Source organism: Rhyacophila brunnea, unplaced genomic scaffold (assembly GCF_057557595.1).
Source record: "Rhyacophila brunnea isolate RB1 unplaced genomic scaffold, BYU_Rbru_1.0 scaffold_24, whole genome shotgun sequence".
In the NCBI taxonomy this organism is placed as follows: domain Eukaryota; kingdom Metazoa; phylum Arthropoda; class Insecta; order Trichoptera; family Rhyacophilidae; genus Rhyacophila; species Rhyacophila brunnea.
The window spans coordinates 11,697,979-11,718,931 of record NW_028232904.1 but is presented as its reverse complement, the minus strand read 5'-3'; the positions used below and the strand labels follow the sequence as shown (position 1 = coordinate 11,718,931).

General features: G+C 34.9%; 2 protein-coding genes across 2 annotated transcripts; both read right to left on the bottom strand.

Moving 5' to 3' along the window:
- Positions 1-2,377: 2,377 nt before the first annotated feature.
- Positions 2,378-13,046, bottom strand: LOC147069042 (uncharacterized). Its single transcript, XM_085951706.1, has 6 exons — positions 12,920-13,046; positions 10,729-10,869; positions 10,130-10,260; positions 9,842-9,984; positions 9,252-9,368; positions 2,378-8,440 (listed from the first exon to the last, which is right to left on the bottom strand). The coding sequence occupies exons 2-5, from the start codon at positions 10,795-10,797 to the stop codon at positions 9,358-9,360; spliced, it is 354 nt and encodes a 117-aa protein (XP_085807832.1). The 5' UTR covers positions 10,798-10,869; positions 12,920-13,046; the 3' UTR covers positions 2,378-8,440; positions 9,252-9,357.
- Positions 11,135-18,661, bottom strand: LOC147069041 (FERM, ARHGEF and pleckstrin domain-containing protein 2-like). Its single transcript, XM_085951590.1, has 9 exons — positions 18,472-18,661; positions 17,708-17,831; positions 15,877-16,066; positions 15,431-15,673; positions 14,992-15,181; positions 14,718-14,870; positions 13,578-13,675; positions 12,920-13,049; positions 11,135-11,217 (listed from the first exon to the last, which is right to left on the bottom strand). The coding sequence occupies exons 1-9, from the start codon at positions 18,659-18,661 to the stop codon at positions 11,135-11,137; spliced, it is 1,401 nt and encodes a 466-aa protein (XP_085807716.1).
- Between the last annotated feature and the right edge of the window lie 2,292 nt (positions 18,662-20,953).

Here is a 20,953-nt window from a genome sequence, read left to right as displayed (position 1 = left end):
ATGTAAAATATGTGGTTATGCGATACAATTTTTGATTAGGTACCTACCTATTGTGTGTCAATACTCGACAACTCCAGTTAGAAGATGTTTTCAAAAATACGAAAATCGCTAACTAATTTTACCTCGAACACCATTTGGAAAATGGTTATATAGTGTCACATTGCCTTTAACGTTAGCGATAGGTAGGGGGGCCCACCAAAGGTTCTGACCTGGGAGCCCGTTTCAGAATGTGGGGGCCATGGATTGCAATACTGGTATTTCAAAACCGGTATCCTAGTAATTTTCGATACCGAAATACCAGTTTCAATAATCAGACAATACCGATATATTCGGTATTGAAAGTAGAAACAAAATGTATTAATAATTATCATAAAAGGTTTAACAGGACTGTAATATTTTTGTCAGGTTACGCGATGTATGGTTTACTTCTGTGACCCTTCATCGTCCTTGGTGACCACCCGCCCATGATACGTGCTATAAAATAGTATTTTTTTTTACATGTTTATATTAGGTATGTATTGGTAAACGTAAAAACAAAATCTGTTAATACAAACCTCTACTCTGTGGAGGCCCATATGATCCTATTAGGATCGGACATGGTCGGAAATGTATTGGTAGATACTTCTGTTTTTTTCAATTATTTCACGAATACTGGTATTTGTATTTTCATTCGGTATTACAATCCCTACTCTTGAGGTATCCCGGAGACTGGAGGAGGTATTTTATACACTTGGGGAAACCTAGTAGGTATATCAATAGCTTTATAATAATTATCTTATTGGTTTATAATATATTATATTGTTTAATTTTACACCTTTTCTCAGTTATTTTGTTTTACTTTTTATTATTATTATTGTTTCTTCTTCTTCCTTCGACCATGTGCGATCCTAATCATGATCATATGGGTCTCCACCAGTGGCGAAGGGTGGAGGTAGGCTGTTAAGATCGGACATAAATAGTGCACACTAAACTTTGTCAGTCAAATGTATTTGTTTTTATTGAACACTACAATTTGTAGATAGTGTTAAAATTCAATTAAACCCTGCCTAATCCAAACCATAGTAGATAATTGACAAAAAAAATGTTCGCTCATCTATAAAATATCTAAAATTATGTCATTAAACTATACATAATAAGTTTAGATATTTTATAGATAGAAAAATATTTTTTTCAATCATGGTTTGGTAGGCAGGGCTTAATTTTTGCATCATTGGCATCATTAACTTAATTTGCGATGATGTGGACAATGATCTTTCTTTCCGCCTTACTAAAACTCTTTCTTTAAACACTAAGGCCGGGAATATACGGGCAACTTCGTGTTGCTGCTGCCGGCAAACTCGGAGAACCCCAATTTTTCATACAAAACTCATAATGGACGCACACACAGCAACTCACTGCTGCCGACCTCGGCAGCTGCAGTCGACGCGCTGCCCGGAACTGCCGAGTTGCGGCAGTTAATTTGTCGCCCTGTCAAACATACACTCGGCTGCGCTGGCTGCCCAGTATAGCAACTTAGCCCCTCCTACCTTTCTCACCGCCTGGTGCCTAGTCATGCGCACCGTCATTCCAGTCCGAGTTTTTGCCAAATATGGACGACAATAATTTTGACACGGACGCTTTAAGTGACTTTAAAAAAAACTATGAGTGCATTTGGAATCTAAAATTTTATTAAAAAGATTTATTTGTAAAATGTGCCGTCTAAAATGTGCCGTAGTTGCATAAATAGATTATGAAATTCACCATGTCCAGCCCTTTGAGATATGATAGGATGTATCCAAAATCTACGAGTTTTTCTACGTCTTCTTTTACATACTAAAAGCACAAGGAACAATACTTTCATAAACAACACAGCTTCTCCTTTAACATTCATTTTGGATATGAGTCGACATTCGCTCGTAAACTCCAGCTCCCGCTGATACATTTGCTGCCAAGCACAGCTACATGAGTTGCCTTGGTCGGCAGCTCGTTTGCTGCTGATCACGGCAGCACGAGTTGCTCTAGTCGGCTGCTCGATTGCTGCTAGAACACGAAGTTGCCCGTATATTCCTGGCCTAAGGTACATGGTTGCTACATCAGTCTCTTGCAGCATCGCTTCGGGACAAGGAAGTGTGGCACTAAAATCTTTTCATTCTGACACGTTTATTCCGTCATGGAATGCGGCTGTGCACAAACCGCCGCTGCATATACATGGCGGGTGGAGTTGGGGTAACTCAAACCATGCCCTTCATTTTTGTGACATAGTATGTTCTTCTCCTATACCCTTCATTTGCTCAACCACCATTGAAGATTGGAAAGGGTAGAAAACATCACAAACATCAAGGCCTTAAATAGAATATGTTTTCGAATGTGTATAAATTAAAATACGGTATATAAATGTTGCAAGATGTAATTATTTATTTATTTTAATACACCAACAAACACAATAATGTGATATAACATTTTTTTTCTGTTGAATACACTTATTTTAAATTTGTTTTAATTACAATTGCCTGGCATCTCTCTTAAATGAAATTAATGTGAGTTTTATTACATTAAAACTATATATTATTAACGTGCGACCATTTTTACAGACATCTTGTTTTCTTAAATAACCAAAATGAGGAACAAAACTGTAACTAAATTATTTATAGTTCAGTTGGTGTAGGATTTTGTAATTTTAACACAATATACAAAATTATTGAATTGTTTACAAAGTAAAATACAATCAAATTGTAAATTATAATATTATGGACTTAAATGATATACGTCTCACCAATGTGCATCTAAAATTAATATTGCTTTTAAATAAATAAACAAAGTTATCATTAAAACGTAGACGTTCTACTGAATTTAACACAACTGAGAATACAATAAAACTCCTATGTCAAAATGTTACTTTATATTGTCCAATCAAAAGTTTGCAAATATAAAGCGTTAACAGATCTTTTACTGATGAATGCCATCTGATAGTTATGAGTAAATAGACAGGCGTCTAGAAATATTCTGGATTTCTAATTCTGAAATATCTAAAAATGTTGTGATTATTTGGACATATAAGGTTTGTGATGTAATTTCAAAATATTGTTACAATGACACGAAATCTAGTATTGGATTAAAATAAGTGTCTGGCCACAATGTGCGGTGCAGATCGGAATTTAATGACAATCTCTTACGAGCTTCCACGAATTACCGATGACAATAGCTGCAGATATTGCTAAGTGTACTTAATGCAGTATCAATTTGGCACTATTCGTAAGATAATGCATTACGGAGTTGCCATCTCTGTTCTCACTCCAAGGATTCTACGGAGGCAAATGGAGACATTGTGGGGACAACACAATGATTATTCCATATCATCAATACCTCAGTGTGACCAGGCCATAATTATTACTTATTTGAACAGTACATTGTTATTTAAAAAAAAAAAAAATAGCTACCTATAAAAATATATTACATTTTTAATATTAGCTTATTTGCTTTACATTACAGTTAATACTTTTTTAGATTATTCCTAATTTAAAGGCACATACATATTCAAGGCATATATAGCTAATTCTTAATTATTTTAATACATAATTTAAAATCTCTTCACAATAAATCCTTGATATAACTGAACAATAAGTTCGACCCTGCTTCGCTACATGGAGATAGCAGTAATATATATATTTTTAAGGAGGCCTTTGTCCGGCTATCTAGAAACTACATGATGTACATGCAATTACCCAAAGTAAAAATTCACTTCAAGCTGCTGCAAAGCTATTCCAACCAGTTAACACAATAACACCTTTCCAATATTATTTTTTTATCCTAAATGACATGGATAACTCTTGCATCAATTCTGTATATAAGACGGTTATCTAACATATGCCAAGGCATTGACATTTTTTTATTATGTCACATTGATAAAAAAATGTCTGGAAAAATAACTGGAATTATGTAGGTATGCGCTATATCTCGGTAAGTAATTATTGTTGTATTATAAAATATATCGCGTCTATATTATATTTCACATTGTCTTTGACAGCTTGCAGGTGTGAATGCATCATACCAAGATATAATTGCTCTCCTCTATATTACTCTATCGAGTTAGCACAGCAGTCAGCGCCCGTGTTAAAATACCTGACAGTTCATACCTCGAGATAATTAAATCTTGGAATACGACTGAGCATATTTATCACTTTTGGCGTTAAGTGTTATGTTGGAATAGCCCTGCTGTAGTTTATAAAACTTACTAGGAGGTTAGGCTACAGTCTGCGTTCAATATTTACCCTATTTGATAACTTTTTATAGCGAAGACATTACAAATGCATGATATTATTTGAGTCATAACAGTTTATTACTCTCTGAAATAAAATACTATTTCCTTCATTTCTTCAATAAATAATAATAATGTTAATCTTTAATATTTTGCTGTCAAATTATGCGGAAAAATATCACATCACACTAAACAGTCTCTCGTTTTAATATTACTCTAAAATAAAAATAAAAACTTGTAAAACTGTGTTTTGTATAGAAGTGTAAATTAGCTACTAGCTTTATAAAAATTCTAAAAAAAAGCTTTCATAATGTTGCCCAGGCGCTACAAAAAATGGAATGATAAGAAAATGGGATACACAAGAATTTTTGTGAATTGTAATCAATCAAATTTGTAGTATCATTTATTAAATAGTGAAATCCTGGAATATTCAACAGTATTTTAAGTTAATATTCCTGTCAAATGTCTTAGCTTCAAGGAAACTTCACGAACAGCTCATTTTAGGTATACCGAAACATTCCTGTTGGAAAACCATTGACAAAACAAAACGGAATCTTTTATTTCACTAATTAACACGAGACTTTAACGAAATGGAGTTGATTAAAAATTCAATTAAGCTTATACGCCAAAGTGTCGTCATAAATCGTCAGATGTTCGAATTTAGAACTAAGCTCATCTCAGTATAAAAAGTATGAAACGATACGTCAAATGTTAGCATGTGACGCCCTCATTCAGCGGACAACTTATACTGGTGAATCTATACAATTTTTATCGCAAATTAGTAAAAGACAATATAGATAATAATAGAAATACTTTATCAAAAATATACACAAGCCTGCTTTACAAATAACACTTAGGTAGACTGCACAAAATGGAGTAGCAGGCAATCGATCTCGAGTGCGGAAGAATACGGCATAAACTTAAACACATGTCAAGAATATATCATAAATTGAATACTGACAATCGCCCTCGGTTTATACATTGATGCTCATTTAATATTGATTTATTACACACATTATTGCACGTCTATAATGCGTGGTTCATATTCATAAGACACTCACACATTCAAAACCCTGCATCAATTATTAATTATTTCTAGCATGTGTTTTGATATTGTGTGAAATTACATATAGAATGTTTACATATTTTTATTAGATTTTGACCACATGTGGACGTACAGTAAAACCTCGTTAATACGAATTCCATGGGACCGAAAATCGAAAAAAAAATCGAATTACGAAATATGAAATGTATGGGGGAATTACCTTCATAAAATAACTAATATTTGATGTTTTAAGAAAAGTCTGTCACAATTTTCAATGACTTATGATTTATTCAATATTTTTACATGCCAGGCTTCTGAAATCATTTCAAATTACGAAATTCGAATTAAAGGTATGGTTTTATATGAAAATAATGTTCAAGGGACTTTTTTTTCGGGAAAATTTCGAATTACGGCGAATTTCGAATTACCAGTGTTCTTACTAACGAGGTTTTACTGTATCGGTTTTTGGAAATAGATACCTTAATTGTCTAAGCAGGCTTGTTTAGACAATTAATAATAATTGAAATAAATAGCTAACAATTAATACTAATAAAAGGAGACAAATTTTAAAATATTATTTGGTGTAAGCACAAGATATCCAAATAGATTTAATATAAAAGAGTCCAACATTCACAACAAAATAATACAGAATGGTCCAGTTCAATTGGAAAGTTTGTTTAATTAAAAACAAATAAAATAAATTCACAATAACAATTAACAACCTCGAAGATTTTGTGTAATTTTGATTGGTTGTTTATATCATACATAACAAATAATATAGTATGTAGAAAAAATTAATTTAAAGAAAATAGTTCCTGCCGTATTTATTACACAGTCGAACTCGGTTAATACGATCACTGATATAGCGAGATCTCGGATATAACGAGGGAACATTCGTTGACATTTTAGTTAATCATTTTCTCCATACGTTTATACACTTTTATAATGAGCTACTTATCGGATCTACCAAGCTAAAATATCGTCAAAAATTTTCTTTAAAACTGTTAATGTGTCGATTGTTTAAAAACAAGCATTAAAAGCCTACCGGACAGGATGCCGCCGGGTTCGGATTACTATTTATGACACTAGTTAAGTGTCTAAGTACACCTAATTGGTGTTTTCGCCGACAATATTGAAAAAGTATACACGCATATGGTTGAGATTGCATGTAAAAAATCCAAGGTTTGTGAAGTTACTAGGTACCTACCAGCGTTCATTATGATAAACAACGTCTTTTGTAGTTTATGCTTGTTTCGGGGAAAAATTCTAATTTTGTATTATTGTTTGAATTGCGACTTTTTGTGTTATGTGACCACTCATTTAAAAATACCTATTCTCTGATATAACGAGTAATGCTTATAATGAGCAAATTCAGTCAGTCCCATCTTCCTCGTAATAACCAAGTTCGACTGTATAATATATAATAATATATGGCTGCCACCAAAGACAGTTGGTGTTAAAGTTCTTTGCTAAAGTAAATCGTATCAATTAGAGGTCGATCTTTTTTCGACCTCTTCACATTATGTTATAACCCGTTTAGACGTGCATGGATTTACTGGTGACAGCAGTAGCGAAGGATGGAGGTAGGCTGTTAAGATCCGCCATAAATAGTGCACATTGAACTTTGTTAGTCATACATATTTGTTTTTATTGAACTAAGACTACAATTTACAGATGGTGTTGGTTCTGGGGCAAACAAATACGTATGACTGACAAAGTTTAGTGTACACTATTTATGGTGGATCTTTACATCCTACCTTCACCATTCGCCACTGGCTGACAGGGTGTATTATCACGTGAGTTGCAAAATTACATGCGTGGATCAAAAAAGTTTAGCAGCCTTTGAATTTTCATGTGACAGTTGGGTCTTGTGAGATAGAACGCTAGATCGATAATATACCATATAATACGCCATAAAATGACAACAACGCGTCTCGTAATCGCTTGAAGAATGATATTGACGAGACAGTCAAAACTTTTACGTGTAAACAGTTATTATCGCGATAGTTGAATTTACACACTATTTGTGCCAGTAAATCCATGCACATGTACAGGCGCTATTAGGATCATTTTCTAGTGCTCTGTATAATCCAGTGGCAAGAGGTGGAGGTAGGTTATTAAGATCCGACATAGCCTACCACCACCCTTCGCCACTGGTATAATTTTATTATTTTTTTACACTAACATCTAGACCAGAGATTGCAAACAGTGGAGTCTATAGATGCTGTAGATGCTCAGCATCTCTGGAAATAATAATATTATATAGATATTCACGGGAATATATCTATCTTTTAAAAGAGCCGTATTTTGTTTTATTCATTAGATGTTTGCAAGGCAACCTCTAAAAATTCAATAATTTTTAGCGTTTCGTTAAAACTTCAAAGCATCGCGATTATCTGTTTCGTTAAAACATCATTTGAATACGTGTATCAATTAAGGCGCTAAGTATCAAAAAAATAAAAACTGAAATTTTTATAAAAAAATGTTCTACATACCAACGCCAATAACGTCAACTATGGTCTAAGTGCCTCAAGCAAGTCAAAAAAATACAGCAAAATATTTATCTGGCGACGTAAGTCCGTTCGCGTGTTTTATTTATAATGGTGTAAGTACCACTGCAGTGGTCAACGGAATTCAATATAAAATGACTGACACTTGACACTTGCAAGTTCTTAATTCCTAAAATTATGGAAGCTGCCGAGATTGCTTCACACTGTGAAAACACATTTTTCAAAAGGTCTGCTTCATGCAATTTTACTGCAAAGACTCAGTATTTTGTAACCACAGGCAATACTACTTTTTGGTACTTGAGCCTTAATTAATACACGAATTCATTTGATTTATAAATGCATAACGTCTTCCAATTAGTAATGGAAGATATTAGAATGTATAGATTATCGCATTGTTTGAGTATTTTAAATAATTAAATAAAATAGTTATTTTTGTGTAAATGTTTTTTGTTCACACCGACAGAGGTCAGATAAGTAATGTTACGCCATTGACAAATGTATCGTGAATACTATTACTGATCCGTTGTGGTACTGGCGTGTTTAAATGAATCTTCATTGCTGATAGAGTTGAATACTGAAGAGACAGTCCGTTATTCATCTTGATCGTCCAGGTTCGGCGGATTAGTTGCACTGTTGATAACTTCCATCCACCTGAAATAATATAATACGCATTAGAAAAGTTTGAACCGAGACCTGAACAAAAATGAACTATATGTGCGAATGAGAAAGCGTTCAGCATGTTTATATCTCCGCAAGATGCGTTAGAGTAAGATAGAATTTCTACGGCTGAATTAAATATTTTTTGAAACAAGTTGCCGATAAATATTGATTTGAATGTTTACATTCATTTAAAAACTGCGAGTATAATATGTTGCTGAAATTTATTGTTTTTGTGTGAAATATATAGTTAGTGGTAATTATTTTTAATTAATTTATTAGAAAATATGTTCAACTATGTTGTGTTTAAATTTGGTAGCCGTACTGAGAAGCAACATGATGGTATAACGTTTCATAGTTAAGTTGATAATAATAAAATTGATGTTCTACTGTGCGTTATATGCGAGAAACACAGTTTCATTTTGCCGACCAATAGCCACTTTCTTTATATTATATTTGCCAGGCCCATAACATTATAAGCCAAAATGTTACCGCTTGACCATCGTGGGTGTCAAGGCAATAATAATGCCATATATTCAATGCAGATTTTCATAACTATTAAAGGACCAAAACATCAGAGAAAGATGTTGAAACCATTACTTAATTACTCAATAGGTATGAATATGATCACAAAAACGCACATTTTAAATGTGGAGCAACAATAAATTTTATGTCATATTATAGATGAGGGTTGTTTATTTGTGATTGTATTGGTGTGGACTAAAGAATATTATATAAAATTTATAATCGAATAGAAAAAGGGGGAATATTTTAAGACGCACATCATGCTATCGCATGCACCCACCTTTTAAAAGTATAATCACTCTCCGCCCGGAAGAAGTAGACATGATTCTTGAAGACCAGCTTGAAGACAAAGTCTTTATTTATGCCGTCCCTTTCGTTAGGTGTTGTCACCAAATACCTGCAAAAAAAAATCATTCCAGATATAAAACAAAATAACATGAACCAGAGTAAGTTGATCCACTGCAAAATTAAAACAAATTTCGCAATATAAGAAGATTTGGAGAACTTGTAAAAAAATCCCTTGACTTTGGCTTAAAATAAAATTTCTTGAATTCTTCGGTAAGCATTTTTGGTGGCAAGAGGTACCTAAATAAAAAGGTGTCTCGGAGTTTCTCAAATTCTCCGTTATTTTTTTTTCTGAGAAACAAAAAACCTATACATTTTCAACAGATGACAACGCGTACTATATTTTTTCCCCTAATACTATAATTTTGGAGGCTTTGTACTATAATTCCACTTTTAAAAGATGGCAACACTGTTGTGGACATAATAAATCACAAGTTCACAAAATGACATATAGATTTACACTACGTATCAAGTCAACTCAACGTGACATAATATTATCTCTTGAAATGAATTAAATAATCTTACCCAAGTAATGGGAGTGACGCAAGCGGAAAGTCATCGTTCGACGATTTGTAAAAGTAGAGACAGAAGGAAGCGAAAACCACCCACAGCTTCTGCCACCCGAGAGAATTCTTGAACTTGCGGAGCAAATAACCCGACAGCTGGTTCTGTAACAAAAACAATGCATCAACTATTATTATGAAATCGTTTTGTCTTCCGTGCTTATTCGAGGCCATCAGTTACTGGCATATATTTGTGAAGCCACAAAAGAATTTAATGAATGATAAACAGTGTGTCAAAAGTAAAACCGACCTCCATTGCAGTTTCCAAGTGTCTCCAAGAGAGGGACGAATTCCGATGCCAGCAGACGTGTGCCAGGGTGTTACTCCGTTGTAATGCAGCACCAACGCCCTCCATATTCTCAGCCAGCTCTTCAGCTGATCCTGGAAAAAATATACAGTTGCATTTTTCTGGTTGCATCAATGCTTTCTCCGAATTCATTATTATCTCCGGTAAATGGTTAGCTGAGCATCTACTATTTACTGAACCGCGTTTGATACATTTTTAACATGTCAATTATGTTAGACATAATCTAGTTATTTTATTGAAATTAGATGGATGTCACTGTGCAATCCTGGATAACAGACCGGAAAGTTGGCAGGCCCTGACTCCAATGGTTAGACTGTGTCAACAGAGATGCTAAAGTGGGCGGGGCAGACACCTCAACCACACTGACCCCGGATAGGGGAAGATATAGTTCTTGGAGGAAGCTAGGACCTAACAGGATTATTGGTCCACATACACATTGGACATAATGCACAAGAATCAAAAATAAAATAAATGGGTAAAAGGGCAGTAGAAATAATATCATATGAGTTGAGATCTCGAAGTGGAGATGGACACACTCTCACCTGATGTGGAGTTACTCCTTGCCATTGGAGTGGAATCAATTGAGCCGTTCTTGGCTTCATCAGCGGCATGTTCAATCTCGTTCATCCAGAAATCTTTCTCCGACGATGTACTGGCACTCAGCGTCATAGCTCTGCCTCCACCTTTGCAAAATAAAACAAAACCATATTGAAAAACGTTAGAAACATACCAATAGAAAAGTGTGAACAAAGGTGCTTTCAAGATGTGGCTGTATCGGCGGCGAACGATGAAAGGAGAAGGTTTCAAAACAAGAGAACGTATCGCTACTATCAAGCGCAGAAAAACTGCATACTTCGCCCACATTTTCGCTAATGAGATATATGATTTACTCTATAATACAGGGGAAGCGTAGAGGGCAGCAGAAGCATAGGCAGGAGATTCTGTTGGCTACGCAATCTCTGTAAGTTTCTCAATGTGCAAGGCGTTGGGGATTTCCGCATCTATTCTATACACAAGGCTGCTATCAGCCGCTATCAGCGGATATCGAGGGTAGTTTATCATATTTATGTATTGAGGTATTATAATTGTTACAATAAGTTAGCCATCTAAACTGTCTATCTCACTCTAAAAGTTTGCACAGCCAAGAGAGGTGCTGTTAAAACATAACACTTATTGTGAAGGCTATACCTCAGTTGAGGCATGGTCTAAAAAGATTGTGGCTAGGCGATGCGCGGATTGCGGGTCCAAATGACGCATGCCGAACGAAATGTAATTTGTCATATAAATCCAACATCCGTCCATTTAATGTTCTGTTTATTGTTCTATTAGTAACAATAATAATATATTCATTGATATGTTTTCTTTTTAAAATAAATGGGTAACGTTTTTAACACGATTTAAGAATTAATACCCCCATCGCCATCACGAAACAAATTGAGGTATTCACACCTCGACGTTCGCTCTCAGAGTGCCATCGATTTCAAAATTTCGTCACGCCTATAGTTGAAAATTATTTGCCGTACTGAAGTATCGCCTTAACAACTACAACTAACTTATTGTAACCATTATAATACATAAATATGACAAACACACCCTTGACAGCCGCCGATAGCAGTCTTGTGTATAAAATAAATGAGCTGATTCGACCGGCCCAGGATAGGGAGTATTGGAAGTTGGTCGACAATTTTCAATAGATGACACTAAAATAATGGTTTTTAAGTATTTTTCAGTATCCCGTGGCACTGAATTGCGAATTACGATGGTAATGCCAGTTATTGATTATCTTAGAATGCAATGCGTTAACTTGTTCGCAATCAATGAAGATTTTCGATTGCATATTTAGTTCAAATTATTACAATTTATTTCAATATGCAACAATCATCATTTTCTACAAACAGTTTACCATATTTTGTTCTAAGTAGAGTAGAACCTCGCTATAACGGACTAATGCGGGTGAGGGAGTGTCCGTTGAAGTCCATTATGTAAAAACACAAACAAAATCCTTTTTATTCGTCTTCGGATGATATATCCAGACACAACCGTTGTGGAGTGACGTTAAAGTTCTTCTTAGAAAAGATAATCAAATTTTGTTTGCACTTTTGAAGTCTGCTGTTTTAACCACTCTCCAAAATTAGGAAAATGCGCGTAATATAGGTAGCTGAATTTCGTTATCTGACTAATAGTCAATAAACGTTATTAGATCATCGAGATGCAATCTTATTACTGATAACTTCGTTTTTGTGCGTGTTGTTTCTTCTTATTCGCTATCTTCACTTCCATCCTCATTTATCAAGATCGTAACTTGATCTACTATTTTACTTTCAGTCATGGTGTGATACCCAGGGTCACCTTCATCTACTTCTAACCATTGTAAACTTATTGAATAGAGTATCCATTTACTTCGAGTAAACAAACCAAACAGTTGTGTAGCTATGTGACTTAGCGGCCAGCGTTGAAAATGTCAGTGCTACGCTCAGTCTACGAACAGGACGACATTATGACTTGAATTCGATTGCGAGAGGTATGACGTGAAGAACATTGTTTACAAGCGGTGACATATGAATTTAAAAATGTATAACATTAACAGGATGTTTTTAAATATTTTCACATTTGACGTAGATATTTTCTCCGTAATATATCGAGGTTCTGCTGTATGAACTATAACTAGCACTACCATCGAAGTTGACAGTTTTGTGTCACAGCATGACTGTTGTAGTGGGCCTAGTTACTTACCATACAAAGTGAAGGAATTGTTGTATTCGGCTTGCTCCACTTGTATGGTGGAAAGTGGAATGACTCCGTGTACTCTGAACTGCTGTTGAGAACTCGAACCCTTACTTCCGTAAACCAATATATCTGAAAACTGAACAACAATATTGTTAATAGTGAAGAATGTGTTCCCTGACTCTGAAAATGGCTATTGATCCAATATGGTGCAGGGTCACAATTTATTTGGCTTCTCACAAAAGGGAGTCGCGATCCGTGCTTCATAGTATACTGCCGAGTGCCGACAACTCAAAAATTCAAGTGGAAAAATACACGGAATACCCTTAATTTTACCTCGCGAAACTCTGGGGTTTCACGGAATACCATTTGGGTAATGCTACAGTAGAGCATTATACTGCCCTTAACCTTAGCGATAGATAGGGGGGTCCAGTTCACTATGTGGGGGCCATGATGGACGTATATAGCATAGTTGGTTGAGCACATTGGTATGTAAAAATATATTAGTCTTTGCGTTCTATTTTCAGCTTGAGTTTCATTTATTATTAGGTTCCGTCTAATGAAGAAGGGTTTCTTCAACATCTTTGGAGATAATAGTGTTAGTGCAATGAATATTGACAGAGGAAACTTTCTATCGGTCGCAGTTGAGTATACATCATTTAATTACCAAGAAAAACATTCTCTGCTGTGGTCCTTTATTGGAATGTTTGAAGAGGCACCCCTGTCTTATAAACTGACGCTCTGGCAACACCAAATTGTCAAAACCTAAAACAATACAAAATATAAACATTAACTTAACTATACTTTTTATTCACGCGATAGCAGCGCGGTCAAAACTAATAATTTCTTTCGAGACGATGGCAAAATGTGAATACAAAGAAGCATTTTTTAGAGATAGGTTTCACCTGCATACAATGTGAATAGTATTTAGCGGCCTTCTGGGACGCTGAAATCCGATCAGTATGAAGAACAGGCAAGCCAGGTTGAAATTCTCTTGAAGCATCGCAGCCTCTTCACTCTAAGTGTGATGAGAGGTGGTTTTTGCAGGTGGCAGGGATTTGATTATATTGATATATTTGATAGTATATATATATTAGTTTAATTGACTGTTATAACGTCAAAATGAAAAAATATCTGCTGTTTAAGTCAAGAGCTTGTCCAGATGACGCGTGTCTTACCGCGATTCGCCGCGAGTGCATGTGTGCACTTAATGAGGTCACCTGTACCTTGACCGTGCGCGAAAAGCGAAGAAAGAAAAAAAAACTATATGTACTGTATTACAAATAAATAGGTAAGTAGCGTAAACTGCTTTACATTATTATGCAAGTAACATAATTTTATTAATAAACTATTTCTTTTATTCAACGAATAAGACGCAAGATTTCATAATGTAACATTGTATATTATATTGCACATACATAATTTGAAAACATCTCATGTATTATATACTTACCCACCAGAAAAAATATGATACTTGACGGGACATGAACCTGTAACCGATGAATTTGCTTTTCCAATCAAGCTACTACTATTACAGTAGTAGTGTAGTAGCAGGAGTAACTCCGACTTAATTAAGACGATTTTAACTAGCAGTTATTACATGAAATGCTTATCCCGTCGCATGTCATAATTTTTTTCTAATAAAGATTTTTTTCTAGTGGGTATAATATGCATGATGTTTTCAAAGTATGCATGTTCAATTTAATAATAAAATTGTTTTATATGATCTCTTTCATTGTCTTTTATTCAATTGAAAAATCTTCCGCATTTTCTCTGAATATATTAGGTATATATTTTAGGTTATTACCGTCTATGTCTCTGTGGAGCAAACAAAGGTGCGCATAATTGAGGCTATCGGGCAGAGCGGATTCAACGGCATCGCAGACAGGTCTCAGTCGACTGACACACTCTTTAATGGCTTCCAATTCCTCTTCATCGTTAGTGTACAGCTCGGACGCCCCTGAAAGAGAATGGACCTCTTAACATAATATTTTCTAATAAACTATTTTTTTTATTCATATAATTTCAATATGTGTGCATTATTTTATGATATTTATAATCTTCATTAACATAATACTCACTTTTAAGTAAGCGTCGATAATGCAGTAATCTGTAGAGCGGTTTGAGTGCAAAGGTAGACAAAGGAAGATAGCAGGCCCTCTGATAGTGTTCCAAGTCCCTGCACAGCCTCTCCAGAGAGGGCGTGTTGTGGCACGCTTCTTCCAGGCGCTGGAGTGAACCGAGATGTTCGCAGATCCATTTCTCGTACCACTGGAATTTTTGTTTAAAATTTGCGTTAGCCTGACATTCACAACACATGAACACAACTTCGTTCAATCCTCAGTACCTCACATATCTTTGGTTAATTTATTATTATCAAAAAAAGCAAATCAATAACTATAAGTAAATTGATATATGAAAATAAATTACTGCAATGGTCTAAGTAAATCTGTAAGTCATATAATATATAATTTAACCAATAGTATGCAAGCAACGATCATTATCAACGGACTAATTTACCGGTAGAGATTCCTCGAGAAAAGCCAGCATGAGTGTTCCGGTTCGGTTGGCCTCCAGTGACTGCATAGGAATGCCTGCGTCACTATTATTGTTATCGAGCGTGCCTGAGGGTCGCGAGGCGAGCCGCGCCTCCAAGATCCTTAAAACTCCGGCCTGTGACACTGCCAAGGCTTCGAGAGGGGCCCACAGTGGTCCTCCACATATGTCTTCTTCTGTCTCCGATGAGAGCTCTCGACGAAGCCACTGAAACGAATAAGATTATGTTGAATTGTTTTATCTATTATTCAGATTGGTACCTCTTTCCCTCTGCCTAATAGATCCATGATGGAATTAATAATTTAAACTGAAATATGCACATGATTTTAATGTCAGATCAATGAATCGAATATATATAATACAATTTTAGTTATACATGTTTAAAAATAAGATTATTAAACGCAACTTACAACAGTGATGACTTCCAAGTCTTTCTTGTATGTCCTCTCAGTCATGAGCAGTTCCTTGGCGATGTAAAAAGCCTTGTCCGCATGGTGTCTTTTGCCATGCTTGGCGTCAAACGTCTCGGTGCCGGCCTGCGTGTACTCTGTATTGATCACACCATTGCCTGTCAGTGGAGACTTCATCAGACGACCCAATCTGAATGGAAAGTGTATATATTATTATGTGGTGAGTACTGCAACCATGACTTATAGTTACTCTCAATGGACAGCAGGAAAAGCTCTGGAGTTGGGATTTTATTGTGAAGTGAGAGTGGTAAATTATAACATGTTTTTTCGCACACGCGGGCAGAATCCGACCAATCGATTTTATCTATACAACGACCCTAATAATACAGCAAAAATTACTAAATTACTTAATTACAGCAGGTAGGGGGGGCGAGAAGTATGAATAAATATCTACCAAATGAAATGATTTCTTTATCTATTATCTTAATCGAAACAGACGTCCGGTGACTGACTTCACTTGTGTGGCCCGATACGACACCGTCTCTCGGTATCTAAGTGTACTATACGCGAATGGTATCCAATTTGAAATTTACAAAAATAGACTACGGATTTTAAAATAAATGACATAGTAAGAGAAGAGCAGTGAAGTATCTAAATGATTGTCATTGCTATCATGCATCGAAGTATTTTGATATAAATATATGAAAAATAAAATTGGATATATCCTCAGAATAATCATATATAGAGAACGCTTATTTTTCGGCAAAATTAAGCCGTGTTTCTTGCGTATAACGCACAGTAGAACCTCGATTTTATTATTATCAACTTAACTATGAAACGTTATACGAGCGTGTTGCTTCTCAGTACGGCTACCAAATTTAAACACAACATAGTTAACCATATTTTCTGCTAAATTAACTAAAAATAATTAACACTAACGTTATATTTAACACAAAAACAATAAATTTCAGCAACACATGCTCGCAGTTTTTAAATGAATGTTATCAGTCTAATCCATTTTTACTGGCAATTATGGTTCGTTTTTGTTCAGGCCTTGGATATATCAATATTTAATTACAGTCGAACTTGGTTATTACGATCACAGAAATAGTGGGATTTCGGATGTAATGAGATTTCTCCAGACATTTATTCACTTTTATAACGAGCTACTTCTCAGGTATACCGAGCAAAACTGTTAATGTGTCAATCGTTTAAAAACAACATTTTCAATCCTAAGCAATAAAATCCGACCGGGCAGTTAACTAGACCGATGCCGCTGGGATCGGATTACGTTTATGACACTAGTTAAGTGTCTAAGTACCTAATTGGTGTTTTCGCCGACAACATTGAAAAAGTTTCCACGCATATGGTTGAAATTGCATGTAAAAAATCCAAGCTTTGTGAAGTCAGTAGGTACCTACCAGCGCCGGCGGCTCAGCACTTCATAACAATAAATGATATCTTTTGTAGTTTATGAATGCCATGTTTGTTTTGGGGATTTTTACGATGGTTTTTAGATTTTTTATGTTCTATGCTTAAATAGAACGTAGCCCGAAAAATGTTAGATAACGATATAATGAGTAATGCTAATAACGAGTAAATTCAGTCGGTTCCATCTTCCTCGTAATACCCAAGTTTGGCTGTATATCAGTTTTTCTAAATTGTTACGTTAGGTTAGTAAGTGTTTTCGTATAATTTTAGCGCATTTTGTGAAATTGCACATTGAATATGTATGTATTTCTTTTGTCTGATTTTAACCATGGTGTGTCTTATCCGTTTTTTTTATTAGACGTCTCAATAGTGTATTTATAAAAGTTTGAAGCATACTTACGTGTCATCTTTCCCAGGCCGTCTCTTCCGAAGACTCTCGCATTCGCTTTCGCCTCCGCTGAGGACATCGATGCTGTAACTCGAATCGCTGTTCAGCTGTCCTCGACTTACGCCAGTCTGTTTATCTATAAAAAAGAAATAATAAAATAGAAATGTAAAGACAAATCCAAAAATTACAAATTGGGCATAACGCGGAAATCTCACAAAAGAAATCAATGGATAAAAAAGCAGACAAGAGTATACGATGTGATAAAGTTAGCTAAGCAGTTGAAATGGCAATGAGCTAGATATGTTGCTCGGCGAGTGGACAACTGTGGGACAAATGCTGTCATACAGTGGTACCCAAGGGATATTAAACGCCCACAGGGACGCCCTAAAACTCACTGGATAAACTCATAAAGTTTGGTCAATATACATGGCGGCAAATAACTAGGGACCAGCTAGGGGAGGCCTTCATCCAGCAGTGGATCGACCCCAGCTGATGATGATGATGATGAATATTGGGTACTGTTTAGTTATCAGGAATACAGCGGAAAATACCCGATATACTGGATTATTTGTTAGTTTGGGTTAGTTTAGGTTAGGTTAGGTTGGGTTAGGTTAGGTTTGGTTAGGTTAACCTAAAAAATAATCCAGTTTATCGTCTGTTTTCAAAATGTGTTTTCCGCTGTATTCCTGATAACCGAACAGTACCGAATATTGTAGCAGGGATATTTTTGGTGTTGCTCCAAATTGGAGTTTATATTCTAAAAACAATTATCTTACCTATACCGTTGACTTTAATGGCTGCATCATCAGGTCCTTCTCCCGGGGCCCTAATCGTGGGACTCGGTGGGGGTATCATTTGTTTGGGGGGACCGTTCTCAGCCTTAGGGGTCGACGCAAAGAATGACCTCTCCTGTTTAGAGGCGGGCGACTGCGGTAACAAAAAGAATCCTTCCGCACTCGTGTCCATTTTATCCGTTTCGTCCTTGTCGTGAGCGCCATCTGTTGATATTAATTTAAGAATTTTTAAACGGATTCATTTACAAAATTATTATCAAAACAAAAGATTCTTTGATTTTTTTAAATCTGCTTGTTTATTTTATTTTCAAAATAATTGTTAGCTGAATCGTAGATAATGTAGTTGTAACATCTATTTCCAAGAATCGATAAATCCACATTCATGGGGTTGTTGCCAAAAGTTGGTAAGTCGATAACTTAGGTATTTAGAGTTAACAACGGATTATATGTCTGTATATAAATATATGTAAAGCACAAAGAAATTAGCATTATGCCTCATTTTAGAGGGCATGTGAAACACTTCAAATTGCAATTACCCCATAACATGATTTCGAGACTTACCAACTTTTGGCAGTAACCCATGATATTATCATCTTTCTATCTCATAATCTAAAGTATTTTACAGGAGATAGTAAAAACTGTCTAAATATTGTTTTAAATAAAAATTCCTGATATTTATATAGATAGGAGGTTAAGAATTTTTCAGTTTATAGACAGAATTTAAGATGTCTGCCTTAAAAAACTTAAAAAAATTAATTTGTTTCGGTCAAAAATTGGATAATTTTGAATATGTTAGTATTATTGAACTTCTGTGTTATGATTTCAAAATCCAATCCATAAACAGCAAAAAATTCCTGAATTATGTCCATACAATGAAAAAATTTGCAAACCTCCAAATCATTGTCATTCTGTAGTCTGTTCTTTGTTTTCATTTTTTAAATTTCAAATTTATATTTCGTCCCTTTACGGTCAAAGAAACGTACCCCCATTTTTCTCTACATTACATGAGATCTACTACTACTACTTCACCATGTTCGATCCTTAGAGGATCATATGGGCCTCCACAAGGTGGAGGTTGTATTAACAGATTTTGCTTTTACGAGAAATGGATGTTAGCCACTTGCTTAACCTATTAGGTCTGGTCCATACTCTGACTCCAAACACAAATTGAAAAACAATATGTGTATTTACCAAACCCAGGATTCGAGCCTGAGACCCAGGACATTATAAGCTGACGCTTAAGTCAATCGGCCATCGCTTGTCGCCGACGAGAGATCCCAAACACAAATAAATTTACATTCCACTGACATTAATATGAAAGTGTTTGAAAGCAAAAAGTCTTTTTGTCTTTTAAAGTATTTTGTTATCAAAATCACTAAATCAATTAAATACGTTTCTTTGACCCTAAGGGGCCGATTCAAAACTAAAATTGGACAGTTTTTACTGTCTTCAGAAAAAAACGGTATATTGGAATTGTTGGGCTTAAAAAATTGATTCTATACCACAGAATAAATTAAAACACCAAGAGCTAACTATCTACATATAGGTACAGTGGAACCTCGATTTTACATGCCAAGGATTCATGTTTTCCGACAATTTGTGTATAGTTTCTGCAGACCAGTTTCGTTTTAGCACATTTTGGTACATTCAAGTACAGTTTTACGTTTTTATTTGAATATATTATTCAAAATTCAATTAAACTGATTAAAATTAATAATCCAATAAATGCATCGCAATCATTGAAATGAATATTAAATATTAAGTAGTAAGACATGCCTGCAATGCCCAAGGCCAATGTTAAACAATGCAATTGGTGGATGATTTTTCATTTTAGCCAATTAGGGAATTGTTTTGTCACACTGGGTTTTAGCTTGAATGTTACGGTGAATTGTTGATGACGAACGAAATCTTTAAATCAATTTAGAAAAGAAATAGAAAAAAATATTTTATATAAACATCAAAAAATATGCAGCAAACCAATATGATTTAAAATTTTTTTACTCTATTCACATTAGACCTTAAAAAACGAAAAATCGGAGTTTCACTCTATGTAAATCAAAATATTACAATAAAAAATATACATAAATAAATAAACAATATAAAGAAAAGAATCAGTTGATCTATTCTATACACAAGGTGGCTATCAACGGTAGTTTATCATATTTATGTGGAGGTATTATAATTGTTACAATAAGTTAGCCGTCTAAATTGTCAAAACTGTCTATCTTGCTCTAAAAGTTAACACAGCCAAGAAAGGGGCTGTTAAAACATAGCACTTTTTGACAGTTTAGAGACGGTTAACTTATTGTAACAATTAACTTCTCAATATATAAATATGATAAACTACCGTCGATAGCCGCCTTGTGTATAGAATAGATGCGCGTTAGGAAATAAATTTGTAAATGAAAGGGATGGACGTTAGTTGTCTGAAAACAAAATGGAGAAAAAACAAACAATTATTAAT

What these genes read in the sequence shown, in the direction of transcription:
- LOC147069042 (XM_085951706.1), bottom strand. Translation starts at nt 10,797, where the DNA reads ATGCCGCTGATGAAGCCAAGAACGGCTCAATTGATTCCACTCCAATGG. An exon ending in AAGGAGTAACTCCACATCAG is followed by an intron (nt 10,261 to 10,728) that starts GTGAGAGTGTGT and finishes TATTTTTTCCAG; the next exon opens with GATCAGCTGAAGAGCTGGCT. An exon ending in ACTTGGAAACTGCAATGGAG is followed by an intron (nt 9,985 to 10,129) that starts GTCGGTTTTACT and finishes TTTTTGTTACAG; the next exon opens with AACCAGCTGTCGGGTTATTT.
- LOC147069041 (XM_085951590.1), bottom strand. Translation starts at nt 18,661, where the DNA reads ATGGACACGAGTGCGGAAGGATTCTTTTTGTTACCGCAGTCGCCCGCC. An exon ending in CGGCCTGGGAAAGATGACAC is followed by an intron (nt 16,067 to 17,707) that starts GTAAGTATGCTT and finishes CTTTCCATTCAG; the next exon opens with ATTGGGTCGTCTGATGAAGT. An exon ending in GCTCCACAGAGACATAGACG is followed by an intron (nt 13,676 to 14,717) that starts GTAATAACCTAA and finishes GTATTGTTTTAG; the next exon opens with GTTTTGACAATTTGGTGTTG.